The sequence below is a fragment of the Rhinoderma darwinii genome, chromosome 8 (genome assembly GCF_050947455.1).
Source record: "Rhinoderma darwinii isolate aRhiDar2 chromosome 8, aRhiDar2.hap1, whole genome shotgun sequence".
NCBI lineage: Eukaryota > Metazoa > Chordata > Amphibia > Anura > Rhinodermatidae > Rhinoderma > Rhinoderma darwinii.
The window spans coordinates 45,357,068-45,377,722 of NC_134694.1; the positions used below are offsets into that span (position 1 = coordinate 45,357,068).

A 20,655-nucleotide genomic window follows, 5' to 3' on the forward strand; every position below is an offset into this window, starting at 1 on the left:
AGTGTATGACGCTGACCAATCAGCGTCATACATTTCTCTCTGTTAATTTACACAGCACATACACAAAGACTAACGTTACTGCAGTGTCCTGACAATGAATATACATTACCTCCAACCAGGACATGATATGTATTCAGAATCCTGTCACTTCTGTAGCGTCTGAGATTTACAGTAAGTCAAGCGTAATCTCGCGAAATTACGATGTAACCTGTCATTTCAAACAAGATTATGTTTGCCTTGCTGTAAATCTCACAGAGACGCTACAGAAGTGACAGGATTCGGAGTACACATCACGTCCTGGCAGGTGGTAATGTATATTCATTGTCAGGACACTGCAGCAATGTTAGTCTTTGTGTATGTGGCTGCATATAGCGATATAGCTATATTGCTATGTGCTGTATAAATGAACGGACAGAAGTGTATGACGCTGATTGGTCACCGATTGGTCAGCGTCATACACTCCTCTGTACAACGCCCACTTGGTCTAAAGTAAAAACACGCCCACTTGGGCATTAAGAAAGTCATTAGCATAAAGCTTGAAAATCGCTCATAAAGTGGTAAAAATAGATCGTTTTTCTAAATAAAAAGCACTGCTGTCACCTACATTATCGCGCCCATGTCATTATGTAGGAGATAGGGCACTTATAATGTGGTGACAGAGTCTCTTCAAAGGCTCCCGCAGAGGCGTTACAGCTTATTTTTAAATAGCAGTCTGCCTTTCTATCCATTGGATCAGGGAGAGAACCTAGATCTTTGAAAGGCAATGTACTCTTTCTGGATATCTTTGCTACTGGGGCATCCAGACTGGGAAAACTATCCCAGTCCTTGCTTACTTCCTCCTCCAAAGGATATTTCCTCTTTAAAATCCTGGGAATGCCTAATTTCCGATCAGGGCTACATTTTTATGGTAAAGTTCTCAGTTTCCTAGGACCCAGGCTCTCAAACATTACGTCCTGGACAGACCGGGGTTCTTTAGGGTCATCGATGTTCATAGTGGCTTGGACTGTAAAGTAGCTGATCCACATCCTCAGCTGGAAAAAGGTTCTTTCCACCTCCGTCTTCATCTGAGGAATTCTGAGGAGGAGCCTAGCTCCCACTCTTCCTCAAACACGTAAACCTCCCCAATAAAAGAGTCAGATACCCCGAGGCCCTATCTTGTTTTACCAGACGAGGTACTTAGGAAGGTCATACTACTTTTTAAAGGTTTAAGGGCATTCCTAACCTCGGTTTGTACCATATCCTTAATGCTAGTGGCAAGATTAATAATAAAAAAAAAAAAAGAAGGTTGCTTGTCCTACCATGTTTCCTAGAAGATCCCATGCCGTTTCAAAGTACTGGACTGGAGGATCTTGCGGGGTCCAATTGTTCAGTGCGTCCTGCTGCTTCTCCTGGTGCTTCCATGCTGGTTGCTTAGTGGAGAAGGAGCCATCTTAGTTCAGGCCTAAAATAGGCTTAGGATTGGCTGGGGAGGCTCTGTGTGTCACGATCTGTGGGTGTGTGGACCCACTGGGCCGTACCGCCATAGCGGGATAGCAGCTCTCCAATATAGAGTACTAAGTAAAGTCTATAGTTCAAGCAAAGGTACCTGTGGTAGTTCAGACAGTAGCGATGACTAGGCTCAGATGGGACCTTGGTAGCAGACACCAGGCGTGGTGTAATTGTATGATCACATGACTTATTTTCGGGCCGTAAACGGACAAAAAAAAAATCGGAAGCAGAATGCTTACAAACATGTGCCCATTGATTTCAATTGGAAAAACTGCGTTCTGTTCTGAAAAATGGCCGTGAAAATCAAGACTTTTTGAAGCCGTTTTTCATTAACTCTATAGAAAAACAGCTCCATAAACGTCCGTGAAAAAGGCGAGTTTGAATAATAAACGGCTGAAAATCAGGAGCTGTTTTCCCTTGAAAACAGCTCCGTATTTTCAGACGTTTTTTGCTAAGCGTGTGAACATAGCCTCACACAGCAGACAGACCGGCTGCACAACACGACTCCAACTCTTTACGGCACAGGAACAAGGTAGCACGGGATACGGATACAGGTAGCAAGTACGGGAACACTGGGAACTGGAAGACACTAAGGGACCATTTGCTAGACTGACACGGGAAAACACAACAACGCTCAGGCAATGAGTGAAGGGGCAGGGCCCTTCTTATAGTCCAGGGTGATCTGGGAGTAATCAGTTCAATCTTACACATGTTTGCACGCTGGCCCTTTAAGACTGGCACTGAGCTGGTGCGCGCACCGTAGTGGTCACTGCAGGACAGGGTGTCCGCCACGTGCTGGCATTTTCAGATAGGAAGGCGTCGGCAGGATGAGAGGAGTCTGAGGTCTGCGACCGTGGATGTTACACCGTGGCTATGACACGCTGTATCTTCTCCTCCCCGCTGTGGGCCGGCATCCGCCAGAAGTGACGCGCTCCCGCGACCGAAAGAAGTCATTGATGTGTGCCGTAAGAGGCCAACAGTCCCAGCGCAGATAGCTGCAACTCGGAGCCGGGCCTGACCCCAGGAGAAGAATACCCCTAGGAACACAGGCTTCCTGTCCAGCGAATGGGATGTCTCACCAGGGGTGCTGCCATAGGTGAAAGTGTAAAAAACACTAGCAAATCTCTTGACCGGAGTGATTTTTAAAGGGAATTTAAATTTGCTCAAAGCATTCCAATGGACAGCAATTTTTTCCGCAGCCATATCATAACGATTTTGTGTAGTGAGATAAATAGCCCTAATCTAAAGCATTCCTATTGACAGAGATTAAACTGTTCACAGTAAAAAAAACATGGGATTGTTTAATAACTTGCACAATATACTGCAATACTTATGTATACATAGGGGGCAATTTATTAAGACTGGCGTTTTTATCTGCCAGTCTTAATAGTAAGAAACGTTGGATCAATATGCAACACATTTATTAAGAGGCAAAAGTCCGGCCATGCCCCATCAATTCACCCTGTTCAATTTAGCGTTGCTCGTAAGAGGTTTTGACACTGAGCAGCAGCAGGACCTTATATGCGACACGGCACTTCAATGTCATCAGTGCTGTGTCGCATGCAACGTCCTGAAGCTGGCCGCCATCATTACATTGTATGAGCTGCACCGGAGTGATGGAGACGGAGAGGAAAAGAGGAGCGGAGAGGTGAGTATTATTATTTTTTTTTACATTTAAGTTTTCCTTATTTAACTATTTAATGGGGGGGGGGGGGGGTAAGGTAATGGCCCAGCACAGAACTCTACCTTGCTATGCCCCATAGAGCGAAATCTATTTTCTGGCATAAATAAAAAAAATTGTCGAGCCTCAATAGCCACACCCTCTGTAACCAACCATGCCCCCTTTCCACAAAAGTGGCAGGGGCGGCAAAAACGCAAATTGAGACTATTGGGTTGTTTTGCGACTTTTTTTTGCAAATCTCTTTATTTTATTAGAAAGATGAAACGTATATAGACAAAATTTTCAAAATACAGATGTCATGTACAAAGGAATTGAGGCACGCAGGCCCAGTACATAGGATTGTTAGAAAATATCATTTTCATCTGTAAAGCAAATTCAAAAACAGAAGAAACAAAGAACTAGTTCCCATTAGAGATATGTTCATGTGAATGATACACCTGAAAATTAGTTAAAATAGCTAAATTCGTGTAAATGCGGCCAACGGCAATAATTAGGTGACCTATATCAGACCATAGAAGGAGAGTGAAGGGAAGGAGAAGAGTGTTGCTTCCTAAAGGTAAGCCAGAGTTCAGAAAATTTGTGATGTCTGCGTAGTTCCCAACCTAAGAGCTCTTCCATTCTACATATCATATCTACCTTAGTTATCCAAGTTTGAACTTTGAGGGGGGTCTTTAGATTTCAAGTGTAACGGGAAAAGTAACTTAGCAGCCGTAAGGAGATGTGTAAGTAGGTTATTCTGGTTAGGGTGGAAGTTGTCAGAAGGGAGCCAGAGTAGTATCCATTCGGGGGTGAAGGTCACTCATTGGTTGGTAACTCTGTGGCTTGAAACAACAAGTGGTTTGTAGATCAAGTGGAGTTCCAAAAACCGGAGTTGAAAAGAGGAGTTAAAGTCCCAGTAAGTGCTCTTCTACTTCTTTTTCTTTTTGATTAACACCTGTTCGCTGTTTTTTTTGTAACTTGGATAATGGATAGCAAGATTGGAGGTTTTCTTCAGTGCACAGTTTGCCATATGTATGCACGACTGGAGCCGGAGTTCCAGGGTGAATATCTCTGTGGCAGATGTGAGCATGTTGTTCACCTGGAAGCTCGTATTAGAGATCTGGAGGAGCAGAATGCAACACTGAGGAGGATAGACAATCTTGAGCTGAGCTTGCTGCTCACGGAGCATGCAGTTAGTGGGTTACAACTGGAGGGTGAAGACATGGGTGAGCAGGATCAGGTAAGTAGCTGGGTTAATGTAGTTAGGGGCAGTAGAAAGGGGTCAATGAAAAGGAAGGCCGATCCGGTTTCTGACATTCCAGGCAAAATTGCCAAGTTGGGTGATGATGCGAGGGTGTCAGTCTCAGAAATGGCAGCCCTAGTGGATACTGATCTCCCTAACAGCCGGGAGAACAGCCCAGCTAGTAGTCGGCGGGATGGTAATGCAGGTAAGCCAAGACAATTGATAGTCGTAGGGGATTCTATAATCAGGAAGACGGATAGAATAATTTGTCGCCAAGACCACCTCAACCGAATGGTTTGCTGTCTCCCTGGTGCCAGGGTTCGGCATGTGGTGGAACGGGTGGACAAATTGCTGGGAGGGGCTGGTGATGATCTAGCTGTCGTGGTCCATGTCGGTACCAACGACAGAATAAATGGTAGGTGGAGGAGCCTTAAGAATAATTTTAAAGAACTAGGCTACAAGCTGAAGGGAAGGACCTCCAAAGTAGTATTCTCAGGAATACTGCCTGTGCCATGCGCATCACAGGAAAGACAGCGGGAGCTCAGGGAGTTAAATGCATGGCTGAAGTCTTGGTGTAGAGGAGAAGGATTTGGGTTCCTAGAGCACTGGGCTGACTTTTCATTGGGGTACAAACTGTATTCTGCAGATGATTTGCACCTAAATGGAAGGGGGTCCGCTGTGGTGGGGGAGAGAATTCTAGCTGGGGTGGCGGAGTATTTAAACTAGGGCTGAGGAGGGAGGTCAATGTAGAAAAAAAAGGGGTAGCCAGGTTAGAGAGGGGTCAGACTATATTGGTGGGGGGAGAAACAGAATGTGGGGAGAGGACTAGACAACAAGATAAGGAGATCCTTTCGTTACAAAACATCAGTGTAAATAAAAAGGCCCGATTAATGTCAAATCGCATTTCTGATAATAAAATTGAAAAACTGACAGGCAAGTTAAAGTGTATGTTCACAAATGCCAGAAGTCTAGCAAGCAAAATGGGGGAGCTGGAGGCCTTGATACTGGAAGAAAATATAGATATAGTTGGTGTTGCTGAAACATGGCTGGACTCTTCACATGACTGGGCTGTAAATCTACAGGGTTTTACACTTTTTCGGAAAGACAGGACAAATAGGAAAGGTGGTGGTGTATGTCTGTATGTGAGAAATGATATGAAGGCGAGTGTGAAAGAGACAATAGTGGGTGAATACTGTGAGGAGGTTGAAACCTTGTGGGTGGAACTAGAAAGGGAGGTAAACACTGAAAAAATTACTTTTGGTGTAATCTATAGACCCCCCAATATAACTGAGGAGATGGATGTTCAGCTATATAAACAGATGGAGCAGGCTGCACAGGCGGGTACTGTAGTGATAATGGGAGATTTTAATTTCCGGGATATTAATTGGTGTCATGGTTCAGCTTCAACTGCAAAGGGGAGACATTTCCTCAACCTGTTGCAGGAATATTTTATGGGCCAGTTTGTGGAAGACCCGACTAGAGGTGAAGCTCTGTTGGATCTGGTCATTTCTAATAATGCAGATCTTGTTGGGAATGTCAATGTTCATGAAAACCTCGGTAACAGTGATCATAATATAGTTACATTTTACCTATACTGTAAAAAACAAACGCAGGCTGGGAGGGCAAAAACATTTAATTTTAAGAAAGCCAATTTCCCCAGGATGAGGGCGGCAATTCAGGATATAGACTGGGAAGAAATAATGTCAAATAATGGAACAAATGATAAATGGCAGATTTTCAAATCTACTTTGAGTTATTATAGTGCAAAATGTATTCCTATAGGTAACAAGTATAAACGACTCAAATTAAACCCCACATGGCTTACACCTTCTGTGAAAGGGGCAATACATGACAAAAAAAGGGCATTTAAAAAATACAAATCTGAGGGTACAGCTGTAGCCTTTGTAAAATATAAAGAGCTTAATAAAATCTGTAAAAATGTAATAAAATTAGCAAAAATACAAAATGAAAGGCAGGTGGCCAAGGATAGTAAAACAAATCCCCAAAAATTCTTCAAGTATATAAATGCAAAAAAGCCCAGATCTGAACATGTAGGACCCCTAGATAATGGTAATGGGGAGTTGGTGGCAGGGGATCAAGAGAAGGCAGAGTTACTAAATGGGTTCTTTAGCTCTGTATATACACAACTGAAGAAAGAGCAGCTGATGTAGCCGCTGCCGGTGCTGGTAATATATCAGTTGATATACTAAATTGGATGAATGTAGAGATGGTCCAAGCTAAATTAAATAAAATAAATGTGCACAAGGCCCCGGGACCAGATGGGTTACACCCTAGAATTCTTAAAGAGCTTAGTTCAGTTATTTCTGTCCCCCTTTTCATAATATTCAGAGAATCTCTAGTGACTGGTATAGTGCCAAGGGACTGGCGCAGCGCAAATGTGGTGCCTATTTTCAAAAAGGGCTCTAGGTCTTCCCCAGGTAATTATAGACCAGTAAGCTTAAAGGAACAGTGTCATCACAAATTATTTTTTTATATGTTAAAGATGTTAGTGCTTTATTAAAAACGTTTATATTTATTTGTGTGTTTGTGTTTTACTTTTTCTTATTTTTACACTTTTTCTTCCCTATGGGGGCTGCCATTTTTTGTTCCATTTCTGTATGTGTCGATTAACGACACATACAGACATGGAATACGGCAGCCACAGTCCCATAGGGACTGCGAACGGCTCCCGTCCCATTGACTTCAGTGTACGGCGTCTGTGTGGGAACTGCGCATGCGCCGCTCCCACACAGTCCTATTCGAAATTGGCGCCGTCCGGCGCCATTTTCCTGTGGACCGGAAGTCGCGGCCGGACAGTAATATTACTACTTCCGGTCGCGGCTTCCGGATTTGTGCACTTGCACCAGCGGCAGCAGACGGAGCGGACGGGCCGGAGGGAGCCGCGGCGGCAGGAGCAGGTAAGAGATCTCAATGTATGTTCGTGTTTGTGTGTGTTTACTACTGTATGTAAACCTACTACACTGTGTGTTAGCTCAAAAAATGGCGACACACAGTGTAGGAGGTTACACCGTTCAAACCCCTCGTTTATCCCGGCACTAGCCAGGATAAAGGAGGGGGGAATGCTGAGAGGTCACTAGAGCGAGGGCTTTTTACCCAATTTTGCAAAGCTGCAATTTTGGGTATAGCTCCATCTAGTGACCAGAAATGGGTAATATTATAAATTAGAATTAATTTATAATATTTCCTGACTCGTGAAAAAAATAAAAAAAATTTGATCAATGTTTAGTCACCCACACACTAAATGTTTAATTTATAAAAAAAAAACATGTTTTTCTGGCAACACATTCCCTTTAACATCCATCGTGGGGAAAATGTTTGAGGGGCTATTGAGGGACTATATACAGAATTATGTGACAATAAATAGTATTATAAGTGACAGCCAGCACAGTTTTACTAAGGACAGAAGTTGTCAAACTAACCTAATCTGTTTTTATGAAGAGGTGAGCAGAAGTCTAGACAGAGGGGCCGCTGTGGATTTAGTGTTTTTGGACTTTGCAAAGGCATTTGACACTGTCCCCCATAGACGCCTAATGGGTAAATTAAGGACTATAGGTTTAGAAAATATAGTTTGTAATTGGATTGAGAATTGGCTCAAGGACCGTATCCAGAGAGTTGTGGTCAATGATTCCTACTCTGAATGGTCCCCGGTAATAAGTGGTGTACCCCAGGGTTCAGTGCTGGGACCACTATTATTCAACTTATTTATTAATGATATAGAGGATGGGATTAATAGCACTATTTCTATTTTTACAGATGACACCAAGCTATGTAATATAGTTCAGACTATGGAAGATGTTCATGAATTGCAGGCAGATTTAAACAAACTAAGTGTTTGGGCGTCCACTTGGCAGATGAAGTTTAATGTAGATAAATGTAAAGTTATGCATCTGGGTACCAACAACCTGCATGCATCATATGTCCTAGGGGGAGCTACACTGGCGGATTCACTTGTTGAGAAGGATCTGGGTGTACTTGTAAATCATAAACTCAATAACAGCATGCAGTGTCAATCAGCTGCTTCAAAGGCCAGCAGGATATTGTCGTGTATTAAAAGAGGCATGGACTCGCGGGACAGGGATGTAATATTACCACTTTACAAAGCATTAGTGAGGCCTCATCTAGAATATGCAGTTCAGTTCTGGGCTCCAGTTCATAGAAAGGATGCCCTGGAGTTGGAAAAAATACAAAGAAGAGCAACGAAGCTAATTAGGGGCATGGAGAATTTAAGTTATGAGGAAAGATTGAAAGAATTAAACCTATTTAGCCTTGAAAAAAAGACGACTAAGGGGGGACATGATTAACTTATATAAATATATTAATGGTACATACAAAAAATATGGTGAAATCCTGTTCCTTGTAAAACCCCCTCAAAAAACAAGGGGGCACTCCCTCCGTCTGGAGAAAAAAAGGTTCAAGCTGCAGAGGCGACAAGGCTTCTTTACAGTGAGAACTGTGAATCTATGGAATAGCCTACCGCAGGAGCTGGTCACAGCAGGGACAGTAGATGGCTTTAAAAAAGGCTTAGATAATTTCCTAGAACAAAAAAATATTAGCTCCTATGTGTAGAAATTTTTCCTTCCCTTTTCCCTTCCCTTGGTTGAACTTGATGGACATGTGTCTTTTTTCAGCCGTACTAACTATGTAACTATGTAACTTGAAAGCAAATTGTGTCTCTCTCCTTACAGAAGGGTTGTACCACCATAGGTGAGAGATCGATCCTTTATGTGCTTCACAGCGCCAGCATCTACTTGACATTTTAGGGGTAATTTTACATAGAAAGGCTGGTATTCTGTTATTAAGAAGCAAACCAGAATATATTTTTGAGAGTAGTCCCTTTGCAGGGAGGGGAGCAGTTTTGCGACTTTTGATCAATTCTGGGGTTGAGAACTTACTCCCATAGTGTTTTGTGCTGTTTGCCGGTTTACGTAAATACACAAATATGCAATATTTTTAGCTCTTACCATCTTCCAGCTGCTCCAGAGTTCCGTAATAACAACCGTCAAATTTGAGCAGATCAACACCCCAGTCGGCAAAGGTTTGTGCATCCAACTCATAAAAGCCCTGGCTTCCTGGATATCCAGCACATGTCTGCTTACCCACATCCTGATATATTCCAAGCAGTAATCCATGAGCATGAACCTAAGTATATGACAAAGATTAGAATGGTTTTCCTCTAAACATCTTGTGAACTTTGTCTCTTGCAGTATAATCCCATACGTTATATTAATGTTCTGTTTTATAAGTTGTTGTTTAAACTTGTGGTTTTTTTTCCCCTCATGTTATAAAATAATCTGATGTTCTAGTTATTCTTCTCTAATAATTTTGGGTTATAATGTATAGATCATCTTAGTACTAGAGGGCTCAGTTGGGGCAGCTAGAGTTTGTCCCCATAGAGTAAATTGTCATTTCTCTCTGGATCCCACTCCCATTTTGTTCTTTTATTACAGATTAACCCTTTCATGACCAAGGGTCATTGCTACCCGTGTCCAGGTCAAATTTTCCATTTCTGATATGTACTTCTTTAAACGATAATATCTTCGCAACCGCTTTGAATATCACAACTATTTTTGCTTTGTTTTTTTCCAAGACTTATGAGGCTTTCATTTTCTAGATTAGTCTAATTAATGGCATGTTTTTAATTTTTATTATGAGCAGACAAATCACCAGAAATGTGAAAAAACTATTATTTTTTGTAATTTTTTTTACATAGACTTCTCATATATATATATATATATATAAAAAGTCCAAATACAATGTCAGCCGCACAGCCTTGTAAATCGTAGGTGGGTGCCGACCTGCCCAGGTCAGGGCTGACAGACCTGCTGTAGTAGAATCAAAAATCAGGCAGCACTCCAAGGTATAAGCAAGGTAGAAAAAGGTGCTTTATTGGTCCATATACACACAACGTTTGTATATGGACCAATAAAGCACCTTTTTCTACCTTACTTATACCTTGGAGTGCTGCCTGATTTTTGGATTATATATATATATATATATATATATATATATATATATATATATATATACACACACACACACACACACACAAACATACATACATACATACACTGTCACCCTGGATCGCTGTGAGCGAGTAAGGGGGCTATAAGGCTATATTCACTCTACGCGAAAAAAGGAGCAGTTAACAGTGGATCAACTGTCAGTTTTTCATGGTTGTGTGGGCATCAATGCGTCTCAAAATCTGAATCCATTTCCCGACCGTCTGACCGTTTTTCACCGACATTTGCCACCCATTTTCATGGGTGATTAAAAAAAAAAAAAATGGAACAGTTTTGTTTGTTAGGGTTTTTTTTATCGCAGCCACCTGAAAACACCACAGTGCCCATGTAGATAGTGATGCAATAAGACTGTGGATAGTGCCACCTTGCCCACTGTAGATAGTGCCAGTGCCCACATAGATAGTGCCCGCTGTAAATAGTGCCACAGTTCCCACTTTAGATAATGCCCACATAGAGCCAGTGTCCCCTATAGGCAGTGCCCATATAATGCCACAGTGCCCATGTAAATAGTGCTACACCCCGTATATAGCACCCCCTGCAGATAGCACCATCCCCCCCTGCAGATTGCACCTCCCCCTGCAGATTGCACCTCCCCCTGCAGATAATAGCACCACTGTAGATGCCTGTAGGAGCGGAGTCCATCTGGCCAAGGATTTCGCTCCTAGAGGGTGCCCCTGATGTCTCTGTCCATATATGGATGGTGACGTTAGGGGCTACCTCAAAGCAGAATCCCCTGCCTCAGTGTCCGAAGCGCTGTGGCCGGGGAATCCGCTCCTAGAGAGAGCCACTGACGTCTCTGTCCATATATGGATAGAGACGCCAGGGGCTTCTCCAGTAGCGGAATCACCGGTCAGAGTGTCGGCCGGGGATTCCGCTTCTGGAGAGACCCCCTGACGGTGGACAGTGACGTCAGGGGCTCTCTCCAGAAGCGGAATCCCCGGCACAGAGCGATCTGACACCGGGGATTCCACTCCTAGTGGGAGTTTAGGTGGCGCCATCTATAGGGGGCTTGCTATCTGCAGGGTGGCGGCACTATTTACAGCAGGGATGGAGAGACGTTGGGGGCTCCCCCCTAGAGGGAACTTAGGTAGTGCTATCTGCAGGGGGGAGTGTAGTCTGGGGCTCTTAAAGCTCCGGCAGACATGAGAGTGCAGCGCTGCTCACACTGAAGAAGCACTGCACTCATTAAACCCCGTTCAAGGCTGTCGACGTTTATACACGTGGCAACTGCATGGGGCATCGGCAGGTGGAACGTATGTAGCCGTATGCCAGTCGTCAAGGGGTTAAAGTAAACTGGTCACCTTCAAATGTAATACCTTAAATCACTTACTAATATTTCTACTATATGATTTTTATTGAATCTCATCAACAATAGTATTTTGGTAATGCTTAGAGGTAAGCAATAAATGTCACCACATCAAATATATTAACACTGGGTAGGTGCTATAGAAGAATATTTTCTCTAGTGCCCTCCATATTAGTACAGACCGTTGAATTAAACAGGATTGCCAAAATCTTGTTTCAAAGCCTTCTGGGAATGCTTAGGGAGGGGGAGAGGGGCTGCGGACATGCTTAGGCCCCATGCACACGACCGTGCCCGCAATCACGGCCCGCGATTGCGGGCAGGGCCGGCCGCTGACTGACAGCCGCATTTTCGGGCCGTGCTCCTATACAAAGTATGGGAGCACGGCCCGCAAAATGCGAAAGAACGGACATGTTCCATAATTCCCAGAACATTTCCACGGCAGTGACACCCTTCCGTAGTGCTACGGAAAGGTGTCAGTGTTCAATGAAAGTGAATGGCTCAGTTTTTGCGGACCGTAATTGCGGTCCGCAAAAACTGAGGTTTTTTATGGTCGTGTGCATGGGGCCTTAGGGAGGGGGGAGAGGGGCTGCTGACTAAGGTCATTTAAGCCTGAGAATGACTGCACTATATTAATGACAAAGTTTCTTAATGCTATGTGCACAAAAAAAATGCGGAACAGTGATGGGTTCAACCCCATTATTACCACTCCTTTTAGAATTGCCGCTCTCCTGCCTTAGAGCGGAGGTCTAATTGCAGTAACCCTAGAGATCAGCGGGAGAAACTATAGCTATGTATACAATTCTCTTGGCAGATATCCTCTCTGGCTAGAAGAAGGGGTTCCAGAGCAGGGGTTATTTTATTGAGGTAACCTCTTTAAGTTATGTGGACCAGTCAGACGGTTAAAAGGGGTTTTCCGGCGAACAAAAAATAAACCTAAATACCTTTAACCCGTTAGTGACCGGCCCATCGTCTTTTTACGTCGGTCACTAACCGGCCTTATTCTGATGCCATATACTTTTTACGTCGCAGCATCGGAATAAGTAAACAGAGCAGGAAGCTGTCAAATCTCCCTGCTCTCAGCTGCCAGAGGCAGCTGAGGGCTGGGGGCGTCCCTGCTCTGCAGTGTGAGATCGATATTAGTATCGATCTCACCCATTTAACCCCTCAGATGCGGTGCTCAATAGCGAGCACCGCATCTGAGTGGTTTTGGAGAGAGGGAGGGAGCTCCCTCTCTCTCCCACCGACACCCGGCGATACGATCGCCGAGTGTCTGTGTCTCTAATGGCAGCCGGGGGCCTAATCGGACCATCGCATAGTGAAGTCCCCTAATGGGACTAGTAAAAAAGTGAAAAAAAAAAGTTTCATATAAAGTTAATAAAAAAAAATGTGAAAAAACAACTTTTTCCCCTTACAAACTGCTTTACTATTAAAAAAACAAAATAAAGTTAAAAAGTTACACATATTTGGTATCGCTGCGTCCGTAACGACCCGATTACAAATCTATTACATTACTTAACCCGCACGGTGAACGTCGTCAAAAATTAAATAAAAAACGACGGAAAAATTGCTGTTTTCTGTGAATCCTGACTTTAAAAAAATGTGATTAAAAAGTGATCAAAAAGTCGCATCTACTCCAAAATGGTACCAATAAAAACGACAAGTCTTCCCGCAAAAAAAAAACCCTCCTACAACTGCATCGGCGAAAAAATAAAAACGTTACGGCTCTTCAAATACGGAGACACAAAAACAAATAATTTTGAAAAAAAAAGTGTTTTTACTGTGTAAAAGTAGTAAAACATACAAAATCTATATAGATTTGGTATCGTTGCAATCGTAACAATCTGCTGTGTTATTTATACTACACGGTAAACGGCGTAGATTTAGGACGCAAAAATGAGTGGCAAAATGTCAGATTTTTTTTCTATTCCCCCCCCAAAAAAAGTTAATAAAAGTTAATCAATAAATAATATGTCCCCCAAAATGGTGCTATTAAAAAATACAACTTGTCCCGCAAAAAACAAGACCTTATACAGCTATGTCGACGCAAAAATAAAAACGTTATAGCTCTTGGAATGCGACGATTCAAAAACTTAAAAAATAGCTTGGTCATTAAGGTCTAAAATAGGCTAGTCATTAAGGGTTTAAATAGATTCCCAAGTTGTTTCTGATCTCTCTGCATGTTGCTTTCTCTTTTTTTTTTTTGCGTGTCTTCTATGTTAATTCCTGTTCCTGGACTGCAGACCATCCATACTTCCGGTAATGGGCCAGTCCATAAGATGAGTGCATGCTCATATCTTCTGTCTCATGGTCTCCCTCCCACATCAATCACCATATCTCCACCCCTTCGTCTTACGTCCCTGTCCGCTCTTACCCGAAGGATCGGTCTCCCGCCCTCTACACCTTATGTGGACTGTTCCTGCCGCCCTTTCACACTCGATTCATCTACACGCTCCGTACATCTTTCATGCTCTTTCCCTGCCTCCCTCTTGCAGGCGAGGTAATCCAGGAAGAGGCAGGTGAAGTATGGGGGAAGATGCAGTTAGAGGGTGGGCGAGCCTGCATCACCAGGAGGAACGGCAAGCCAAGCCCACCAGAATGACATTGGCTTTGATTAGACAAGGCAGGAGTTGGGGAGGCGTTTACGCTGTGCACGAATCTGTGTTGACATGTATTTAGAACGTGGTAATTACCAATTTCCGGCTGTGCGACGTACAGAAGAGAAAAGACAGAAGCAAGCGAAATTTGAACAGGGGCTTTATTAGGAAGGTATTTATGTCTGGATGTACTGTTCATTGCTAAATCTTTTTTTTTTTTTTTTTCCTTTACGTGTAATAGCATTTGGGAAACCCCTTTTTATCCCATGTTTTTAGATGTGTGAATGCACAATGTAACTCACATAGTCAGCCAATTTCTTGATACCTCCGGGAAATCTTGTGGGATCTGCTTGCAGTCTGTTGTTTGCATCCCGGTGTGTAGCCAGCCAGCAGTCATCAATGCACAGGTATTTGTATCCAGCTTTTAACCATCCATTTGATACCATAACATCTGCCATCTGCATGAAGAGCTGCTCACTGGGAAACATGCCATTATTCTAGCCATTATAATACAGTTTAAAATGCTACAATAAAGTAATGATGGTGTCATAGGGATCCCTTACAAGTGCCAAACTTTAAAAACCTGAAACACTTCAGATAAAAAGGGATTAATAATTTCTATTTGAAAGGTAAACCTATTATACTTATTGAAAAATCCCACAATTCACTGTAAAAGCCCGATTGTCACATATTGTGCTGGAAAAACACAACATAGTCTGAAGGTAGTATTATACGGCCCGACGTGGGCCATGTAAACGCGTGCCGATCAACGAGACAGCTCGCTAATCGGCGATAGTTCCCTAGTATGGGGATGAGCACTCGTTTCTCATCCCTACACATTTCTACCATGTCAGCAGCACATCTCCCGGTTAGGAGAAGTGCTGCTGACAACGATGATCGCTTCAGCATTTAAAACTATACAATCAGCCGACAAACGAGCGAACGCCCATTCATGGGTTGATCGTTGCCCTGTTTACAAAGGGCAATTATCGAGAACAGGCGTTTTGTTGTGAACATTCGTTTGCCCAGTAATTTGCCGGTGTAAAAGGGCCTTTATTCTTAAAATGGGTTTTATATATTTTAAAAGTTTGCTCATAATTTACAATTAATGTTCCAATCAACTCCAGAGCCAAGGTGCGTGTATATGTATGGACAAACACAATACATCTATCCAGCTGTAGACCATGAGGTCTTGGAGGAAACAACACACACACACACACACACACACATCGAGGACCTCTTCACATAATGTTTATGAACTACGTTTATTGTATATGACGGGAAAGCTCCCGACATACACTATATACGTTTAACGTATACATCAGGATGCTCGAGTCATATAACCGTCCATATATGGACCGTTATTTCATTGGACCTCCCTGTACAGATGCTCTGCCCGGGGACTCTGGCTGTGGGGAAGCACCTGAGAGTCACTGTCCATATATGGACAGTGACATCAGGCGCTTCCCCATGCCGGAGTCCTCGTGCAGAGCGATTTCTGATGTTGTGCCTGGGGAAGCTTGTGCAGTCGCTGTCCATATATGGACTGTGACATCAGGAGCTTCCCAGGGCAGAGCATCAGCATTTCCCTACTCTCTGTACAGCAGATACGAGACTGCTGCTCTTTCCCTGCCTATAAAACTCACTTAGTTGAACCCACTGTGTCATATAAGACATCAAACCCATCTGCTACAAAAGTTGCACCATTTACAATGCTTTGTGAATTGCTGTATTTACCTTTCTGTTGTGTAGAGGTCGCAATAATGCCTGTACATCTGTTTTTGATGCCTATACAGGCATTTTCACGCTTTAAAAATAGACTCATGCGTATTTCTACGCATGAGACTGAACCCTGTTGGCTCCTCTCTACAGGTGCCGCTTGTTAAATAAGAAAACCTCTTAAAGTGCTGCTGTCTACCATGGGTGCGAATAAGGTGCTTTCTCATTGGTTCTCCTGCACAGGCACTGCATGCAAGTATCCTCTCCCTCATAATAAAGAACAGTGCTACGGCACTATACCAGAGCGCCTGTGCAGGAGAGGCAATGACAAAGCTTCTTATTTGCAGCCAGTGGTGGCCTGCGCGTATGTAGCTTTCTTTGACAGGCAGACATTTTTAATTAGTTTAGGTGGGCTGCGGGACCGGGAGGAGTGAATACAACTGCAGGCCACAAGTGCTTCCGCTGGGTCACTGTGCGGAAGAAAGGCAATTTGAATATTATTTACTGGTGAGCACTCTCCATTAAATGTAAATTGAAAGCAATTATTTGTTTCAAATGCATAGAAGATTACATATTTAAGGATGATTTATGCAATTAAAAACTAAAATTTATAGACACGCCAGGAACCCTCCACCACACAGACAACTCCACATGTTCTCCAAGATAAAGCTAATGTTTTGAACCACACTTTAAACCTGTGTCAGCACATCTCTATCCCAATCGGTGAGATGGTCATATAATTTTTCTTGATATGCACGGACTGTCATTTTTGTATTTAAAATGTGCCCCATACATCTTTTCTATTTGGACTGCTCAAATCGGTGGTTCAGAGGGCTGCTGTATAGTACTTTAGTAGTACTATATAGCACTCCCCTCAACCACAGATTTGGACAGTCCAAATAAATAGTTGTCTGGGACGGCACATCTAAAACACACAAATAAAAATGATATGATCTTTTTATTGAAATGCTTGATCTCTCGCTCTTTTTAGGGCATGGACCGTGGGAGTGATAAATTGGATGACGGAAGAATTTTCACTTTGACTGATCTTTTCTCAAAGAAGACCTCCAGTGGTAACACAACTTTCCCTGTCTGCATTCCCCACCTGACTGTACACCACACTCTTTTGTATACTACAATTCTTTTATGTATTCTGGACTTACTTTATAAACTGCAGCCTTGTCTGTGCTTAGAAAAAGCCTCCATCTAGATTGTTAGATCTCCCCAGCTTTCCTTCCTCTCAGCATAGCATCACATACCAGCTAAAGACCATACCATTTCTGCATGCTGGGGGGACACTGATTATCATTCTCTCTATATTCTCCTAAATAAGCTGAGAAAACATAAGCATACAGACAGGGAGGCTGTACTATATTCTTCTACATTATATCTGTGTGACAGGAACCTGTGTAAGAATCAGTGGTAGCTGATGATAGAAGTTTCTATACCACCCTGTGCAAAGTGGTACAGGAACTGCTGAAGTCTGTTATGGGTGACACAGAGATCTCCGAAGACTCAGGTAGAGAAAGCGTGTCACCGAGCCTGATTCACACTGCTGCTAAGCAACTATCTCAGTCTGATAGAGATAGAAGCAGCAAGAAAAATAACAGGTGAGAGTCTGACACATGTGAAAGTTTAGTTTTGGCCAGAGTGCCCCTTTAAATGGTTGCCGACACAGGACGAGAATGCTCGTCCTGAGCGGCGAGTACTTCAAGCACTAGGACGAGCATTCTCGTCCTGTGTGACAGCCGTCTCTGCTCGCAATCGAGAGTGGGGCAATGGCTGTAATACACAGCCACGGCCCCGCTCTGACAGCGGAGAGGAGAGAAACATCTCTCCGCCGCTAACCATTTGAATGCCACGATGAAAGCTGATCGCGGCGTTCAAGGAGAGGGGACTGCACTTTGATAGTGTCAGTTATGTTCTGTGACACAATCAAAGGCCACAACTCATATGACCAGACAGCCCAGGCTCCATTGAAGGACCCCAGGGCTGTCTGAACATATTTCCTGTTAGGGCATACTGAGGTATGCCCTAACAACTGCCTGTGTACAATCAGTAACAGGCTAATGTACTGGCATATAGATCTATGCCAGTACATTGCAGTTACAAAATCAAAACGATAAATCCCTTTATGGGATTAAAAAAAAAAAAAAAAAAGTTAAATGAATGTAAAAAAAAATAATTTATGATAAATAAATAAATAAATAAATAAATAAAACGTACAAAAAACACAAACACATTTTTTTAATAATAAACTTTAAGTCCCAAAACATGAGAGACATATTTGGTATCGCCACGACCGTAACAACCTGTACAACAAATGTATAACATTTATGATGATCGGTGTATGGTGTAAAAAAAATAAAATTATTTAAACTGCTGCGGAACTGCTTTTTTTTCTGCATTTTTGCCAAAATAATGTATAGAAATTAAACGATAATGTATTTGTACCAAAAAAAAAAAATGGTACCTACGTGAAATACAACTCGTCCCGCAAAAAACAAAGTCTCATACAACTACGTCGTAGAGAAAAATAAGAGTTATGAGCGTCGGGATGCAAAGAGGGAAATCTAAAAAAAAATTGCTCTGTCCTCAAGGCCAAAATTGGCTGTGTCCTTAAGGGGTTAAAGATAAATGGCTTTATAACAATATTGTGGTGGTAAAAATTCTAAATTCACAATTACACACACATATACATATATACGCATAAATATATCTCTCAAAAAAATAGGCAGCACTCCAGGATCTCAGGGTGAAAAACCAAAAGATGAAGGACTTGAATCCATCAAAGAGCAGCGATCTTTTCGGCAGATGCATTTGCCTTTTTCAAAGCGCAGGAATCACATATTTATACAGGGCAGCCAATAAGGCCGATTGCAGTGTAATTATTCAGAGATTCAGGAAAACATTGTTATATAAACATATAAAAACAGTTGTGTTCACAAAGTATGAATTCAGTTATCAATTGTTCATAAGGCTACATACAAAATACATAAATCAATAAGTGCCACAATAAAGTGCACCTGTGCAAAGTTTTAAACTCACAGTCAGACTTACTGGAAATACGTCCTCATGTGGATAAAGCATACAATTGCATATAACCGGCGTTCTAAACGCCCAACTGCGCAGATGCAGAAGAGTTAACTTTGTTCTCCTGGGTCTGATCGTTCCGTACGATTCCGTTGAGGGATGCAGTTACATAGACGACGTCTTCCTCATTTGGAGGGGTGCATAATGCCTTTTATGATTACCTATCTGTATGCCAAGTTTACCATGGTACATTCCAGTGCAGCTGCCCAGTTCCTTGATATCATAATTTCTGTCGTCTCGGCAGGTGTTATCACGACAAACCTATATGAAAATCCTACTGATAGGAATAACATTTTAAAATTTGAGCGTAATCACTCTAGACCTATGGTTAAGTTGTTGCCTTACAGCCAATTTTTTAGTAAAAAAGATCATTAGCGACAGGGATCATCTCACAGCGGATTTGATAAAATGAGTTCCAAATTTGTATAAATATGTGATCGTTGCACTTTATGTTTGCTTGAAAAATCCAGTTGCATCTGCCGAAACATCGCTGCTCTTTTATGGATTTAGGCCTTATTCACACGACAGTGAAAAAAAATGTCCATTTAAAACTGATCAACTGTCAGTTTTTCATGGCCATTTTGCATCAGTTTGTCTCTAAATTTTCATCCATTTCAAGTCCATCTGTCCGTTTTTAATGGCCGTTTGACATCCATTTTGCATCAGTTTTTCATGGCCGTTAAAAAAACTGATGAATTTCATTGGTCAGGCTTTTTTTGTCCCAACCCCCTGAAAACAACCAAAGGAAGGTCACATGTTCACCTAGACACTATTTACAGCCTCCCTGTATATGATGCCACACGCCTCCCTGTATATGATGCCACACACCTCCCTGTATATGATGCCACACGCCTCCCTGTATATGATGCCACATGCCTCCCTGTATATAATGTCACGCACCTCCCTGTATATGATGCCACACGCCTCCCTGTAGATGATGCCACACGCCTCCATGTAGATGATGCCACACGCCTCCCTGTAGATGATGCCACACCAGCCTCCCTGTAGATCGTGCCACACCAGCCTCCCTGTAGATCGTGCCACACCAGCCTCCCTGTAGATGACACACCAGCCTCCCTGTAGATGACACACCAGCCTCCTTGTAGATGCCACACCAGCCTCCCTGTAGATGCCACACCAGCCTCCCTGTAAATGCCACACCAGCCTCCCTGTACATGATGCCACACCAGCCTCCCTGTAGATGCCACACCAGCCTGCCTGTAGATGCCACACCAGCCTCCCTGTAGATGCCACACCAGCCTACCTATAGATCGTGCCACATACTCACGAGAGCAGCGCCGTCTCTCCTCTTCTTCACTTGTGGTCACTCGTCTGCACGGGATCTGGCAAGGCAGTGCGACGGGGCGGTGACGTCATCGAGGCGCCTTCAAACCCGAGTGACCACAGACGAGTGGCCACACCTGAAGAAGCGCCGCAAACGTGAGTATGCCAACGATAGCCAGCAAGGGAACTAGTAGTTCCCTTGCCAGTCCCCATGTAACAGATCCGTT

The 20,655-nt window shown here is 43.0% G+C and overlaps 1 protein-coding gene across 1 annotated transcript in view; it reads right to left on the reverse strand.

Annotated features, from left to right (window-relative positions):
* GLA (galactosidase alpha) overlaps positions 1-20,655 on the reverse strand; it is a 290,628-nt gene that overhangs the window by 198,433 nt on the left and 71,540 nt on the right. The window contains exons 2-3 of the mRNA XM_075835636.1: positions 14,635-14,809; positions 9,374-9,551 (exon numbers count right to left, since the gene is read on the reverse strand). Coding sequence (XP_075691751.1) covers positions 9,374-9,551; positions 14,635-14,809 — 353 coding nt within the window. The remainder of the gene's footprint in view (positions 1-9,373; positions 9,552-14,634; positions 14,810-20,655) is intronic.